Source organism: Lepidothrix coronata, unplaced genomic scaffold (assembly GCF_001604755.1).
Source record: "Lepidothrix coronata isolate B3197 unplaced genomic scaffold, Lepidothrix_coronata-1.0 Scaffold50, whole genome shotgun sequence".
Lineage (NCBI taxonomy): Eukaryota > Metazoa > Chordata > Aves > Passeriformes > Pipridae > Lepidothrix > Lepidothrix coronata.
Genome location: NW_016690230.1, coordinates 4,690,032 through 4,702,377, shown reverse-complemented (window position 1 = coordinate 4,702,377; position 12,346 = coordinate 4,690,032). Strand labels below are relative to the sequence as shown.

General features: G+C 36.9%; 1 protein-coding gene across 6 annotated transcripts in view; it reads left to right on the top strand.

Annotated features, from left to right (window-relative positions):
* PCDH9 (protocadherin 9) overlaps nucleotides 1–12,346 on the top strand; it is a 681,911-nt gene that overhangs the window by 45,982 nt on the left and 623,583 nt on the right. The window contains exon 3 of one of the 6 annotated variants that reach the window (XM_017815364.1): nucleotides 6,261–6,366. The exons of the other annotated variants lie outside the window; for them this stretch is intronic. Coding sequence (XP_017670853.1) covers nucleotides 6,261–6,317 — 57 coding nt within the window. The 3' untranslated portion in view covers nucleotides 6,318–6,366. Of the gene's footprint in view, nucleotides 1–6,260; nucleotides 6,367–12,346 lie in introns of those variants that run through there. 6 annotated transcript variants of the gene reach the window in all.

Here is a 12,346-nt window from a genome sequence, read left to right as displayed (position 1 = left end):
GCACTTACTTCTCAGTTCTTGTAAGTACATTTATGAGAATTTCTAAGGTTCTGTTCAGCATGTACAATATGTACCATGGTAATACCCTGCTGAGATAAGACACTTTGAACCTGTCCTCCATCATACTTATTCTGACTGTGCAGATGTGAGGTCTAGTTGCCACCTGGTCTTGTCTTTTTCAACTTCAGAAACATATTCATTGTATTTTCAACTTAATTTATTTCAATTTCATTAGTCTGTGAGAAAATACATTTTGAAATCAAAAATGGCTAATTAACACACAAGGTTTTCTTGTGCCCTTAAGGGGGGGAACTGTGAATTGAGTGTACAAGGAAGGTATGAAAGGCAAAAAGTCCTTATAAATAAACCTTTATGCTTCAAAAATAGTTTGATGGAATCAAATACTTCTTTGAAATAAATTTCAAGTATGCATTTGATACAACAATTTTTAATGGCTAGAGTCCATGGATGTCTTGAGACATCCCATTTCCCGTTTCTTGGCAGTTTGTAACAACTGATGCTCTGTAAGTCAAATCTATCAGAGGACACCTTTCTACAAATTTCTACGCTCTGCTATTGCAGAGCTCCCCAAGGGCTCTGGAGAGACACGAGGAGAGATGTTTAATATGGGCTTCATTTATTGAAGAAAACAGCTCCTGCATTTAGTGGGAGGATCACAGAGACACAGTGAAACTCGGAGAAATCCCTCAGCTCTAGATTTGAAATCTCCCAAGCTTGCTTGTTCTTTTATTTGTCTGTCATTGTGCACAGAACAGGATGACCACTGTTTGCCTCCCGAGCCACAGCTGCTGGTGGGGGATAAACAAGAGGCCCAGTGCAGCAGAGGGGAGGGGAGGATGTTTGCACAGACCCAGCCTTCCTGAAGTTTATGCAGGAGGAACTGCTATTAGAGATGTACAAAAATGTTAAAAGGGAGGATTTCTTGTCATCTAATGAGAAACTTTTTTAACCTCTGCCTTGCTGTTTTTCTGCCTTGCAGAGTGAGCAATTCTCCACCTCCCTTCAGCTCCACTGGATTTCTTTTAGCTGATGCTGAGCTGATCAGCTGGGCTGGCCCTGGGGAATCTGGTGAAGGGTTAAAACAGACCAGGTCTTTGGCCCAGTGGGCAGCTGGTGAGCTTTCTGCTCAGCATGGGCAGCTGAGGTTCATTGCTGCTTGGTTGCAGTCACTCCCCCCTTCAGTAGTGTCGCCAAACAGAGGTGTTTCTACATTGGTGTTCAGGCTGCTCTGAAAACACAAAAAAAACCCCAAAAAAGTCCCTGAGCCTTTCTGGAGCTCCCCTTCCTTCATCCCTGATGGTTGCTACAGATTTTACAGGAATTGCCAGCATGCAGCCTTTGGACCTCATGCTGGAGTTTCCTGGAAGTGGCACACCTTTGAATGGACATCCCAGAAGTGTGGGTGGCACATACTGTGTCAGTCTTCAGAAAAATATAATTTACTTTTTCTCAGCAACTGCAGTGGGCTCTTATCACCCCTCCTGGACACCTGGCAGCGTAAATACATAACAAACCTGATTACTGTTGTGGGTGTGCAAGGAAGAGGGAAAACCCTGCATGTGATCTTGTGTATGCTTTGACTGCACTTTAGCCTTTTGCTTCTTTGGATTGCCAGACATTATGGGTATAATATATTGGTATTTTTTTTCTCTCATATGCTAATTTATATAAATATGTGAAACCGTACTTGGAGATTGGATCAGCTCATAGACAATAACAGTGTTCAAGATGGGAATCATCTCACTTAAACCTCATTGTCTACAACTGAAATATTGCACCTGAGCTGTGTATTTAGTTGTAGAGAAGCAGAGAGTAGGGTGTCACAAGCCATTTGGCATTTTCAGCAGCATAAGATGGCCTACAATTACTTGTTTTGCTGCACTGACTAAGCATATTAATGCTGTGACGGACTAATATTTCTTACAGGATCAGATTATTTGGATTTGATATGTGATCAGAAGAGCTGGTTCAGATTAACACATTTATGTCATAACACTATCCCCCAGGATAATTGCTTTTACATAAAAAAGTTAAAAAGTTGAGTTTTTTTTTAAAAAAGGTGTGTGCAATCTAGAGTAGCTATGTTATATGGAAATGTTTTCCTTTATAGCACACATGATGTTTAAAACTATGCTACAACAAACAGTGTTTTTATAACCAAGCATAAGGTTTTCCTCAAATTGAATCACTTTTTTTGTCTTTCTGTATATGCTTCTTTAAAAGCATATTTGTTTCTTTCATACTCAATTGTGTATTTTATTTGCCTGTAGTTTCTACCTCTGTTTTATCTGCCAGTCTAATCTGTCTAACCTATTTTAGGCTTTTATAGGAGGCTTATCTCTTCAGTATCTAGGCATTAAATGCTTCAATGCATTTCTGAAGGCTTTCATTTTACTTAAATGCCTTTGAACACAGTTAGGAAGTGTTATTAATTAGAATTAGCAGCCCAGTAGAACTTCAGGTACTGATTAGATATTGCCCTTCCATAAATTCTTTATAACTTTCCTACAAACAGAACATTTTAGCTAACTCAATAATTTGGAGATGGAGAAAACCATTTTACATGTCTTTGTCAACCTTTGCTGCATACATATTAGATATGACATGGTTAGATTATGCTTTTTTGTAGACTGTAACCATAAATCTTGAAAATAAAGTTCTGTTTTGCCAATTATTGTCATTAAATTCATAGGGTTTAATTAAGACAGTGAACTTTAAAAGCAGTCATCCAATGACAGTTTAACATTTTGTTTCCTTTCATGTTTGGTATGATTTAAAGGGTTTATTCGTTTGTTATTTTTTATCTCTACTACCTCATAGCAGTAACTTGCCTAGAGTATTTTAAACTACATTTCCGTTTTCAAAACAGTATGATTGTACTTATACAAGTCCTGTAATTTTCAAGCTGAAAACTCAATAATAGGATGGTAAATATAGTGTCCAACCTTTTATGTGAGTATGACAAATTGTTTAATGCATCTGGTATCGTAGCAGTATTCCTAGCACAAAGCCCAGTGAGCAAGAATTTAAATGCTTTAAACTTCTCAGAAAATACCTTACTGTTTATTGAGAGCTAGGATATCACAGGGAACTAACAGAAGCTCTCTTTACTTCACTGGAAAGCAAAACTTGCTTTGCACTGCTGCTGCAGTTAAAGCTACAGAGCTTCTATGTACCTGTGCCACCCCGGGGCTGTGTGAGCTGTGGGTGGTGTAACGCTGTAAGGCAGGGCTGCCCTGCCCATTATAATCTCACTACTTCAGCTACAGCTGCATGCGCATCCTGTCTCCAGAGGTTCAGTGTCTACGTTGTTACTAGTGATCCTCCAGATGTAATCACACTTTGCTGACCTTCTCAGATAAAGAATAGATAATGTTTTCTCCTGGTAGTGGTTCAGATACAAGAAAAGTAAAATATGAGAGACTTCAGTTACATACACAAATACTTTCCTTGGCATGTTTTTAATGTGATGGAAGTACTTGCAGGACACTTCAACAGATCACGTGCACTTAAGAAATAAATTGACATAGTGCTATAAACTCAGTGGGGAAAAAAAGAATATGTGCTAAATGGGAGCTGCTTTAAGTCTGATTCCACGCTAATGGTTTTGAAGAATAACTCCTCTGTCTTTTGTGCTGTAAATTTCAAACTGCATTTTTTAACTTTGAAATTGTTACAATGAGAATGAAAATTGGTTGTTATATAGAGTAAATGTGTGGCTATTTATGAGACGAGGCTGACACATTTGTTTAACTCAAGCAATAATCTTTTATTTGCACTACGTTAATCTTTATACCAGAGCTCTATTCTTCATTGTGTATTTCTTTTCTAGTATGAGTGTTCAATATTGTTTCCTCCAAATAATTCTGTGAAAACATGAACCTTCTTGCTACATTTGGACAACATTCCATTTATTATGATCCATATTTATGACCTTTTTCTTTCAAATAGGTCCTATACTTCATGTACCTTGTAAAGTCAGACAAAAGTAAGTATATTCAATGATTAAAATTGCAGCTAGTATAGTTTAGCCTCTTGACACAAGTTTAAAATGGTCAAGTTTTTCAAATTATTTTTTTTCCATTACTTAAGGTGCTGAATAAAGAATAAGTGGATGTGCATGAATCAGCATTACAGTAAGGGATATCCCCAGTGTTTAAACTGAAGCAAAGAAATCCTTCCTAACAGTAGCACTTAATGGTCTTGAAAATCATATGATATTCATCCAACTATTTTTACTACAGAGAGATCAAGGAAGGAGCTTGTAAGACATTTAAACCTTGCTTAGATTTTGGCTAGAAATTCAGCACTAGCATTTATCAGAAATGGACCCCCAGTGTTTGTGGAGGCCAGATCAAATTATAGTAATTTGTAAACCCATATTTAAAATTGCATCTGTATAATACCTGAAATTAATTTATGAACCTTTAAGGAAAGTAACAGTGTACTTGATGAACACAACTCCACAACAACATGCCAATTCTAGAGATGGCTGTCTCCAGAAAGGTTTATCTCAGCAGGCTGATTTCTATACCTGAAAATAAAAGTATCATAGCCAGATATCATGTATATATAATGGGAACTGAATCTTAGTTCTCAGAAATCTCCACATAACCTCTGCATGTCTACAGCTATCCCTGAAGTCATGATGCTGAATCCTAAAGAGCTAGGAAAGAAAGCAAGCCTTTGTCAGAAGTAGAGCCTTTGCTATTCTTCAGGAAGGAAGCTTTTGTTCAGCTCAGTGCAGTGACTTGCAGCTCAGCAGAACTTTTTTACTTTGGCTGACGTTGGACTGCAGCTGAGATACTGATACCTTTTCAATGGATCTTTGAGGAACAAAACGAAAGGTTGGGACAGGGCAAATATTTTTATGAGGTCCTCAGGGAAGTAGGATTCATGGAAAAAAAGGAACGATGATCATAAATTCACACAGTAATCTGACATTCAGAGTTCACCTGAAATCTGAACTTTAAACTAAAGGACATACAGGTCACAGTTAGTACATGTAGTGTCATGACCACAGTATGTTTCTTCTTTCCTCATTACTTCCAGTAGAGCATACGATGTACACAGCAATCTAAGTGAATCATAGCTCCTTAGAGAGTCAGATTCCTGTGAAATAGACACTCTTCTCTTAAATCATATTCTGCCGGTAGACCACCAAGTCTACACTGTCATTTATCCACAGAGACTTATATGAAGGAGTGATCTGGAAGTCTGAACTGGGTATCAGCCATAGTATAACACTATGGGTGCTTCTAGTTGTGTCGTTTGACACTGGAACATCCGTTACTTCTGATGCTCAGAACACATGCTGGTGCCCAAAGGAAAGCTATTTGTGTCAACGTGTACATTTACTGTTATTTTTTTTTATCTACACATACATTTCTGATAAAATTAAACTTTGTAGCTACACTTTAAGAACGAATGGAAATTAGCTAGCTATGTGAAAAGAAAATATTGTCACAATATATAAACTGTAAACTTAGAAATACCTGACACATTTTCAGAAGAATACAGTTGTATATATATCTTGAACATGTGAAAACTTCTCTCTACTGAAAAGTGGTGTTGGCTGATGAAAGTAATGTAATACAGTTTGGGACAAATGAATCCTCTGGGGGTGAAAATTATCTGTGTAATTGGTAAGAAAGTTTTCTTTAAACTGATTGCTTAATTTAGTCAGTTTAGTAAAGTAAGTCTTTACTGTGCAAATTGCATATAAGTTGTTTTTTCTGCCCTTTTTTATTGCACAGAGATTTCTCTTGTGTTTGGCGTTTTTTGGGGGTTTTTTGTTTGGTTGGTTTGTTGGGTTTTTTTACACCAGAAAAGACTTTTTCTAAATTCGGTACAGAAAGATCTTTGTGTCAGTGATTTGCTGCATGGAGAAAAAACTTCACATTCTTAAAAAAAAAAAAAAAAAAAAAAAGATTAATTCTCCATTTAACCTTTTTCACCATAGTACAGTAGTTTCTCTTGTGTTGAACTTTTAGTTCAGGTTGAAAGAGTAAACCTTCTTCATTTAAGAAAGCCATTTCAATTTTTAAAATGTATAATGTAAAAAATAGTTTTACAGCTCAATCCGCATCCATCTAAGCATTGCAGGTCTGATTTACTTCCAGTGTGGATGAAATTCCTTATATTGTAATGGCAGATATGTTAGAAAGATATGTGTTCATTGCCCTGTTCTTTGTCCACAGCATGTGACTTACACAAATATTTTCTCCTGATCTCTTCAGGGATGCCTCAGTGATGATGACAGGTCTAAGCATCCCATCCAAAACATGGGTTGTTAGCCTCTCCATTCTGACTACTTTGCTTCTGGGCATCACAGTCCTTGTAAACAGATGTTTGCAAATTTTAAGATGAAGAAGACTGAAAAAGATTCCCTCTCCTCTCTGTGTAATAAGTACCAAAGATGCCTAGTAACAGGATGTTTTCTCTCTCTGTAGGCATTGCTGAGCACTGGTGTAATAGATTCTTGATTACTTATGAAAAAGGGAACTTTCATCCTCTTTGTTTTGTGGTGTGTGTTTTATTTTCTTTCTTTAAAAATTGTTCAAAATACAAGGTTTGGGGTTTGACAACGGGAAGAATATATTGCATTTTCAAAGGAGTCTTATTGGAACACTACAACTTTCTGATATCAATCAGTTTAAAAAGTTCTAGCCAGTTTTCTGTTTATCTTGTACAACATATAGAAGGAACAGCTCATAGCATCATTCCTACTGCCACGCCTGCATCCAGCCCACAATCCACATAACTCTTTAGCATGAAGAATTTAGTGGCCTGAACTTGTGGGTGAAAAGCAGTAGCTGTTCGGCTCCTGCTGTCTCTCTCAGACATTCTCCAGATAATGTAGTATCTCTCAGTTGACATCATCCTGAAAATGTGCCTCAGATGGCTTTTATTTTTAAAGCCATAGTTTCCTGTACAGTCTGCTCCATCCTGGATCCAGCTCAGTACCGAGGAAGGCAATTTATTGTTCTTTAGACTGATTTCACAAGATGGCACGGGTTGGCTGCTATGAATTCAAAAATGCTGCAGTGTCTGCAAATACGAGCACCTGGAAGAGATGGCCTTGCGGTGATGTCATGCCTAGTAAATTAGGATTTCTAGAACTCTCCAAAGCACACTCATCTTCCAGTCCTGTACCTAGAAGCCTAAGCCTCCAAAGGCAGTACTGAATCAATAGCTGCATTTCCTACACAGTGGACTCAGTGGCATCATGCCATTGCAGCTCAGTGGATGAGAGATTGCATCTACTGTTCTGGATTGTCAACTGTGAGGTCCCCCCTTCCTAAGGGGGAAAGACTGTCATCCTATAAAATGCCAGGTTCTCTTTGTCCCCATTCAAGCTAGAAAGGAGGGAGCATGATGGTGACAAAGATGACTTAAAATCTGACAAGATCTGTCATCCTCACTGGTTGATAAAGAGAAGAGAATATATGCTGTTATGTGACTAACGATGGCTGTGAAAGATCTGAAAGATCCTTTTCCACAGATTTTCCTTCTATGAACAGGGATTAGAAATGGTTGCTTACAGTGCTTTTCCTTATACGGCAGCAGAACCATCACGTGTTTTGTTTCCCAACAATTTTGGCTTGTATCAGATGTGAAGCTGGCTCACAAACAGCTTGTAAAAGAGAGAAAAGTGAGACTTAGCTCCAGCCTGAACACTCTCACATTAACTTGGCATGAGTATGATGGTATTTCAACTTGACATTGACATGAACATTTCAATGGCTGGACAGTAAGCTCTCTGATAAAGCTGTTGTCTAACTAGTCTTGGACAGGGCAGCCTCTTTATAGCAATTAAAGTAAAAATTAACCTTTCTGAATCTGTTTCTGTTTGAGGAGCCAAAACAAGGAGTGAAAGCAAGGATTAATTTCTCAGCAACAATCTAAGCTCTTTGCTTTTCAAATTAAAATAAAACTCAAACAGGATTTTATGAGAGGTATTTAGATGCATGTGAAAACATAAATATTTTAATTGTCCTCATTAGGCTCTGCTTCCAGATATGAACACAAACAGGTCTTACATGTGGAAACAAACCTTTCCTAAACTTTGGAAAATTCAAAGCAAAATAAAGAAAAAACCCACACAGAAAATAATAATTTTTAGAATAGGACAAATATGGTATAGGAATAGACTTTGACGAGAGCTAGCTGCCTCATTATGCTTGGTATTTTTTGGCACAGAGTTTGAATATAGTACTCTTTCTGAGTACACTGAATAAAAACATAGCTTTGATATGGCTTAGGATGTCTATTCTGTGGTTGTCTGTATATTTCTCAGTTTTGCATTAGTTGCCATTGTGTTTTTTTTCCAAAATGTACATGAGACTCTTTTCATCTGTCTGTGCTTTTTCCTGTTCTTTGTTTCCTTCCCTTTGGTTATAAGCATTTTATATCAGCCTTCTGAATCTGTTTTACTATACTAGAACAGCGCCAAAAAGTGATATTATCTGGAAGTAGACGCATTATGTATTGAAATGATTCCTAAATCGTATATTCCATGTTAAGAATATTCTGGGGGAATAAAATTTATGTCATGGCTTGTAACTAATGTGCAAAAGACTTGCTCTGTCAGACTGTAAGTGATATCCACAGTGAGAGCCATCATACTTAGTTTATCGGTTTGCAGTCCTTCTAGTTATATTTTTTCATCTGAATGTTTATTATCAGTTGCTGTACATTTACCCAGTTATTTAGGTTTCAGTAATCTTATCTCTGAATGTATGATCTTAAACCATTTATTAATCTGAAGCTTAATCTGCTTTTAAAGAGTATTTTTTTCCTGATCAGCATCAAGAAAGCCTTATTCCTTGCTGCTTTAGATGAATGGAAATTCTTCCAGTTTGTATGTGATAGCAAACTAGGACTTCTGCCAGTTCCCTTGATTGTATTAGAGAAATTCCAGACAGCTAGAAAGTCGTAGCTCCTTAATGCATGTTTAGTATTGTAAGTCTCCTATTGATGCTGCATTAATAGCTGTCATCAGAAGTCTTGTATAAAAATGTTGATCAGCAGTGCTATGTCTAATGGCAGTCTCTTTGTGAACAGGCTACAGAGAGAGGTGAAAAAGGATAGACGATTGTTTTAGACATTTGTCCTTTATTTAGAGGAAAAGAGGGGTGAAACTGTCACTTTAAATAATAGTTTTCTACTTCAGGATATAGTTTGTTGGTTATTCTCTCTTCTTGTAATGCCAAAGTTGATTTTTGTGTACCGAAGACAATAAATGTAATGCAGGAGCCTGATACATATTCATAATTTTGCTCTAAGGCTAAAGTGCTTTCCTTGTAAATTCGTCTAGCTACAGATATTGTGAGCACCAAAAGCAATTACTTCACGCCATCAGTTTGCTCTAAAAGAGAATACCATTAAAATTCTTGTTCTATATTTATTGTTCTAACAGGGAACAAGAAGAACATTCTGCTAAGACACCAGTGCAAGAACCAAAATTAGGATGCTTTTATTCAATTATATTTGACAAAACTGGACACCTTTTTTTTCAATGTGTAATGTAGTAAATTTATGTACCTATCAAAAACAATTCATAAAGCTCTCCAGTGGTAAATTGTACTAAAGTGGGAAGGCTAGACAAATTTAGAAAAAGAACAGCATGCTTTCCATTTTGCAAAGAAAGACATGAGTGTCAGGACAGAATGCTAATTTTTCAAATAGGTGTTTCTATTCTCTGTTTTTTTACTATATAACGCCTAGAAGCAATAATCCATTGACTTGGTTCTATACAGAGTTCAAAAAGATGTTTCCTGCCCCTGACACTTATATATAACATAGAATTAAATTCTGTATAAAATCAGAGGGATAGTGGAAAACAGAAAAAAAAGTAAGGAGTTATTTTATGGTAAAGGACACTTATAAGTGAAAATTTAAAAAAGAATGGATTAGCTTGCTAAATGGGTAGCTAGGAGACATTTCACCAAGCTTCATACACATATAAAGAGGTATTTGTTTGAAAGTGAATAGAAGACTGAAGCTGGGCTCACAGGCTTATCAGGGACAGAGGTAAAACTCTCAGTATGAGAGAAAAATGATGGAAAGGTGAAAGGTCAGCAGTGGATTTTCTTGAACATTAAAAAAATAAATTCCATGGCAAAGTAAATAGTACAGAGGAGACAGTCTTCAAAAGGAGCATTAAGCAAGGAATATGATGAAACTATCATATTAAGTCAATTACCTTTTCATAAGTACTTTTTATGACTGCTGGTGTGTCAAAATGGCAGTTGTTGAAACGAGGGGGGACATGAATATGTGACATTGGGAAAGCTGTATGTTAAGTTTTTTTAATATACTTTGGGAGATCCAATATACAGATGCTAGCCTGGAACTGTCCTAATTCATGTTGCTGCCTACACTAATAACAGTAGTCACTGATTCACTTTGCAGTCAATGGACACAGGCACCTCCAAAACACCATCAGGCAAAACCAGGCAAGCAAAGTAAATGAGATGAATCCCTTTTTTTTTTTTCAGGTAGTCCTGGGCTTTTTGCAATTCCAGGCAGTTCAGGGGCTACCCCAACTTGTAACATAAGCACCTTGTCATAACATTATGTGAGATAAATCTTACCAATAGTTGGATGGTGAATGTAGATTTTACTGTACCACTGCCAAAAGGTTACACACTATGTTAAAATCTTCTTGTGCAGATGCTGTAAAATATAATCCTTTATATAGTCATGTATCTTTCTGTGCATGCATCATGCATCTCACTTGGCGACATCTGCAGCAGGAGCCTTCTGGATCAGAGGCAGAAGCTTTATGAGCTTTTAAAATGTTTTTCAGTGGACTGAAAGAGCTTTTAAAATGTTTTTCAGTGGACTGAATTTTGTCCCAGGATGTTCACAGACCTTGTTTCTTCTCCATTTAATGATATAAATTTCAGGAACTGCTTTTCTATTTAATATAGGTAACGTGAACTGCTGCAAAACAAATTCCATTAAATATATTTGTATACCATATCGGATGAAAAATACAATTAAAATTACATATTTACAATAAAAAAATATAGAAAGAAAATTATTTTAAAATTAATTTAAGTGATTTCTTAATGAGTACTGCCAGTTCAGAACTGGTCTATACAGATTTAATATCTGAAGCTGTCTTTTTAAAAAAACAAAATGCTGTAAACAGTCTGAGAGTGTCTTTGAATGAGTAGTTGCACCTGAAGAAGAATTTAATGCATGTGGAAAGAATATATTTCAAAGGATCTCCAAGGACAAATCCCTATTTTTACACAGATTTTCAGATTTCATTCTTTTCTGCCTCAAGTCAAAAAAGATTTGCTCAGGTAAATTAGAATTTTCATATATAATTTTTTTAATTGTTTTTAAAATTACCCTCAGGACAAAGTAGTTTCCTATGCAGCATTGGACTTAGGTGCTCACTTACTGCTGTGTAAGAAAAGAGACTGTGTTACCTGGATCTGTCTCATGAGGAAGGACTCTCCAGAGGCTGAGCTACATGGTGGTAAGGAACAGATGTGCCATCTTCGTGGTATCAGAACTCTGGTTAGAAGCTGATGTTGGCCTTACCACTGCATTACCTCAGAACGATAGTAGTTTGAATTTAGCTGCCATTGCTGTCTTCTATGAAATAGGAAGTTGTCTTTTCCTCCGAGCTGGCAAACATGCTGGATTAAGTGACTTGGCCAAGATGACATAAGAATTGTGTAGTTATAATAGAAAATGAACACATGCCTCCTTTAAGCATATTCAGTTGCTTATCAAATCAGATCATTAAAAACCCATCCCCTTCCCAGCCCCCACCCTCACATTTTATTTGATTTTCATTAGGACAGATGTCTCACTAGTGTGCATAGAGAAGATTTGATCTCTGCTGAAGTTGGGATTATATGTCACATAATTGCTAGAACTCTGAAGCAAAGATATAATTTTATTAAATTGGTTAATTTAGGAGGAAAGTTTCTAGTGGGTATGATATCTGTGAAAAAAAAGTCTTGCCTAACTACCAAGGAAAAAGAGGAACCTAAAATACAAGGCCACCACACTGGAAACCCTTACAGTTAATCCAGCAGGGAGCAGACATCTTCATCTTTTTGTCATGGTTCTTCGTGCTATTTAAAGTTCTCAGCTGGTTTTGTATGTCAGTTTTAAAAACATGATTTCAAATCCTGGTTTGGCTTCTCTATTTCTATCAAAGCTTCCCTCCAAACACATTACCATCTCAGCATGCTCTCTGCCTGCAAACCCATTACAAGGTCTCCTTCACATGGTAGGATGCACTGCAAACGATCTATTCCCTCATCGGTCCGTGTACACAAGGGCTTTTGTTCCT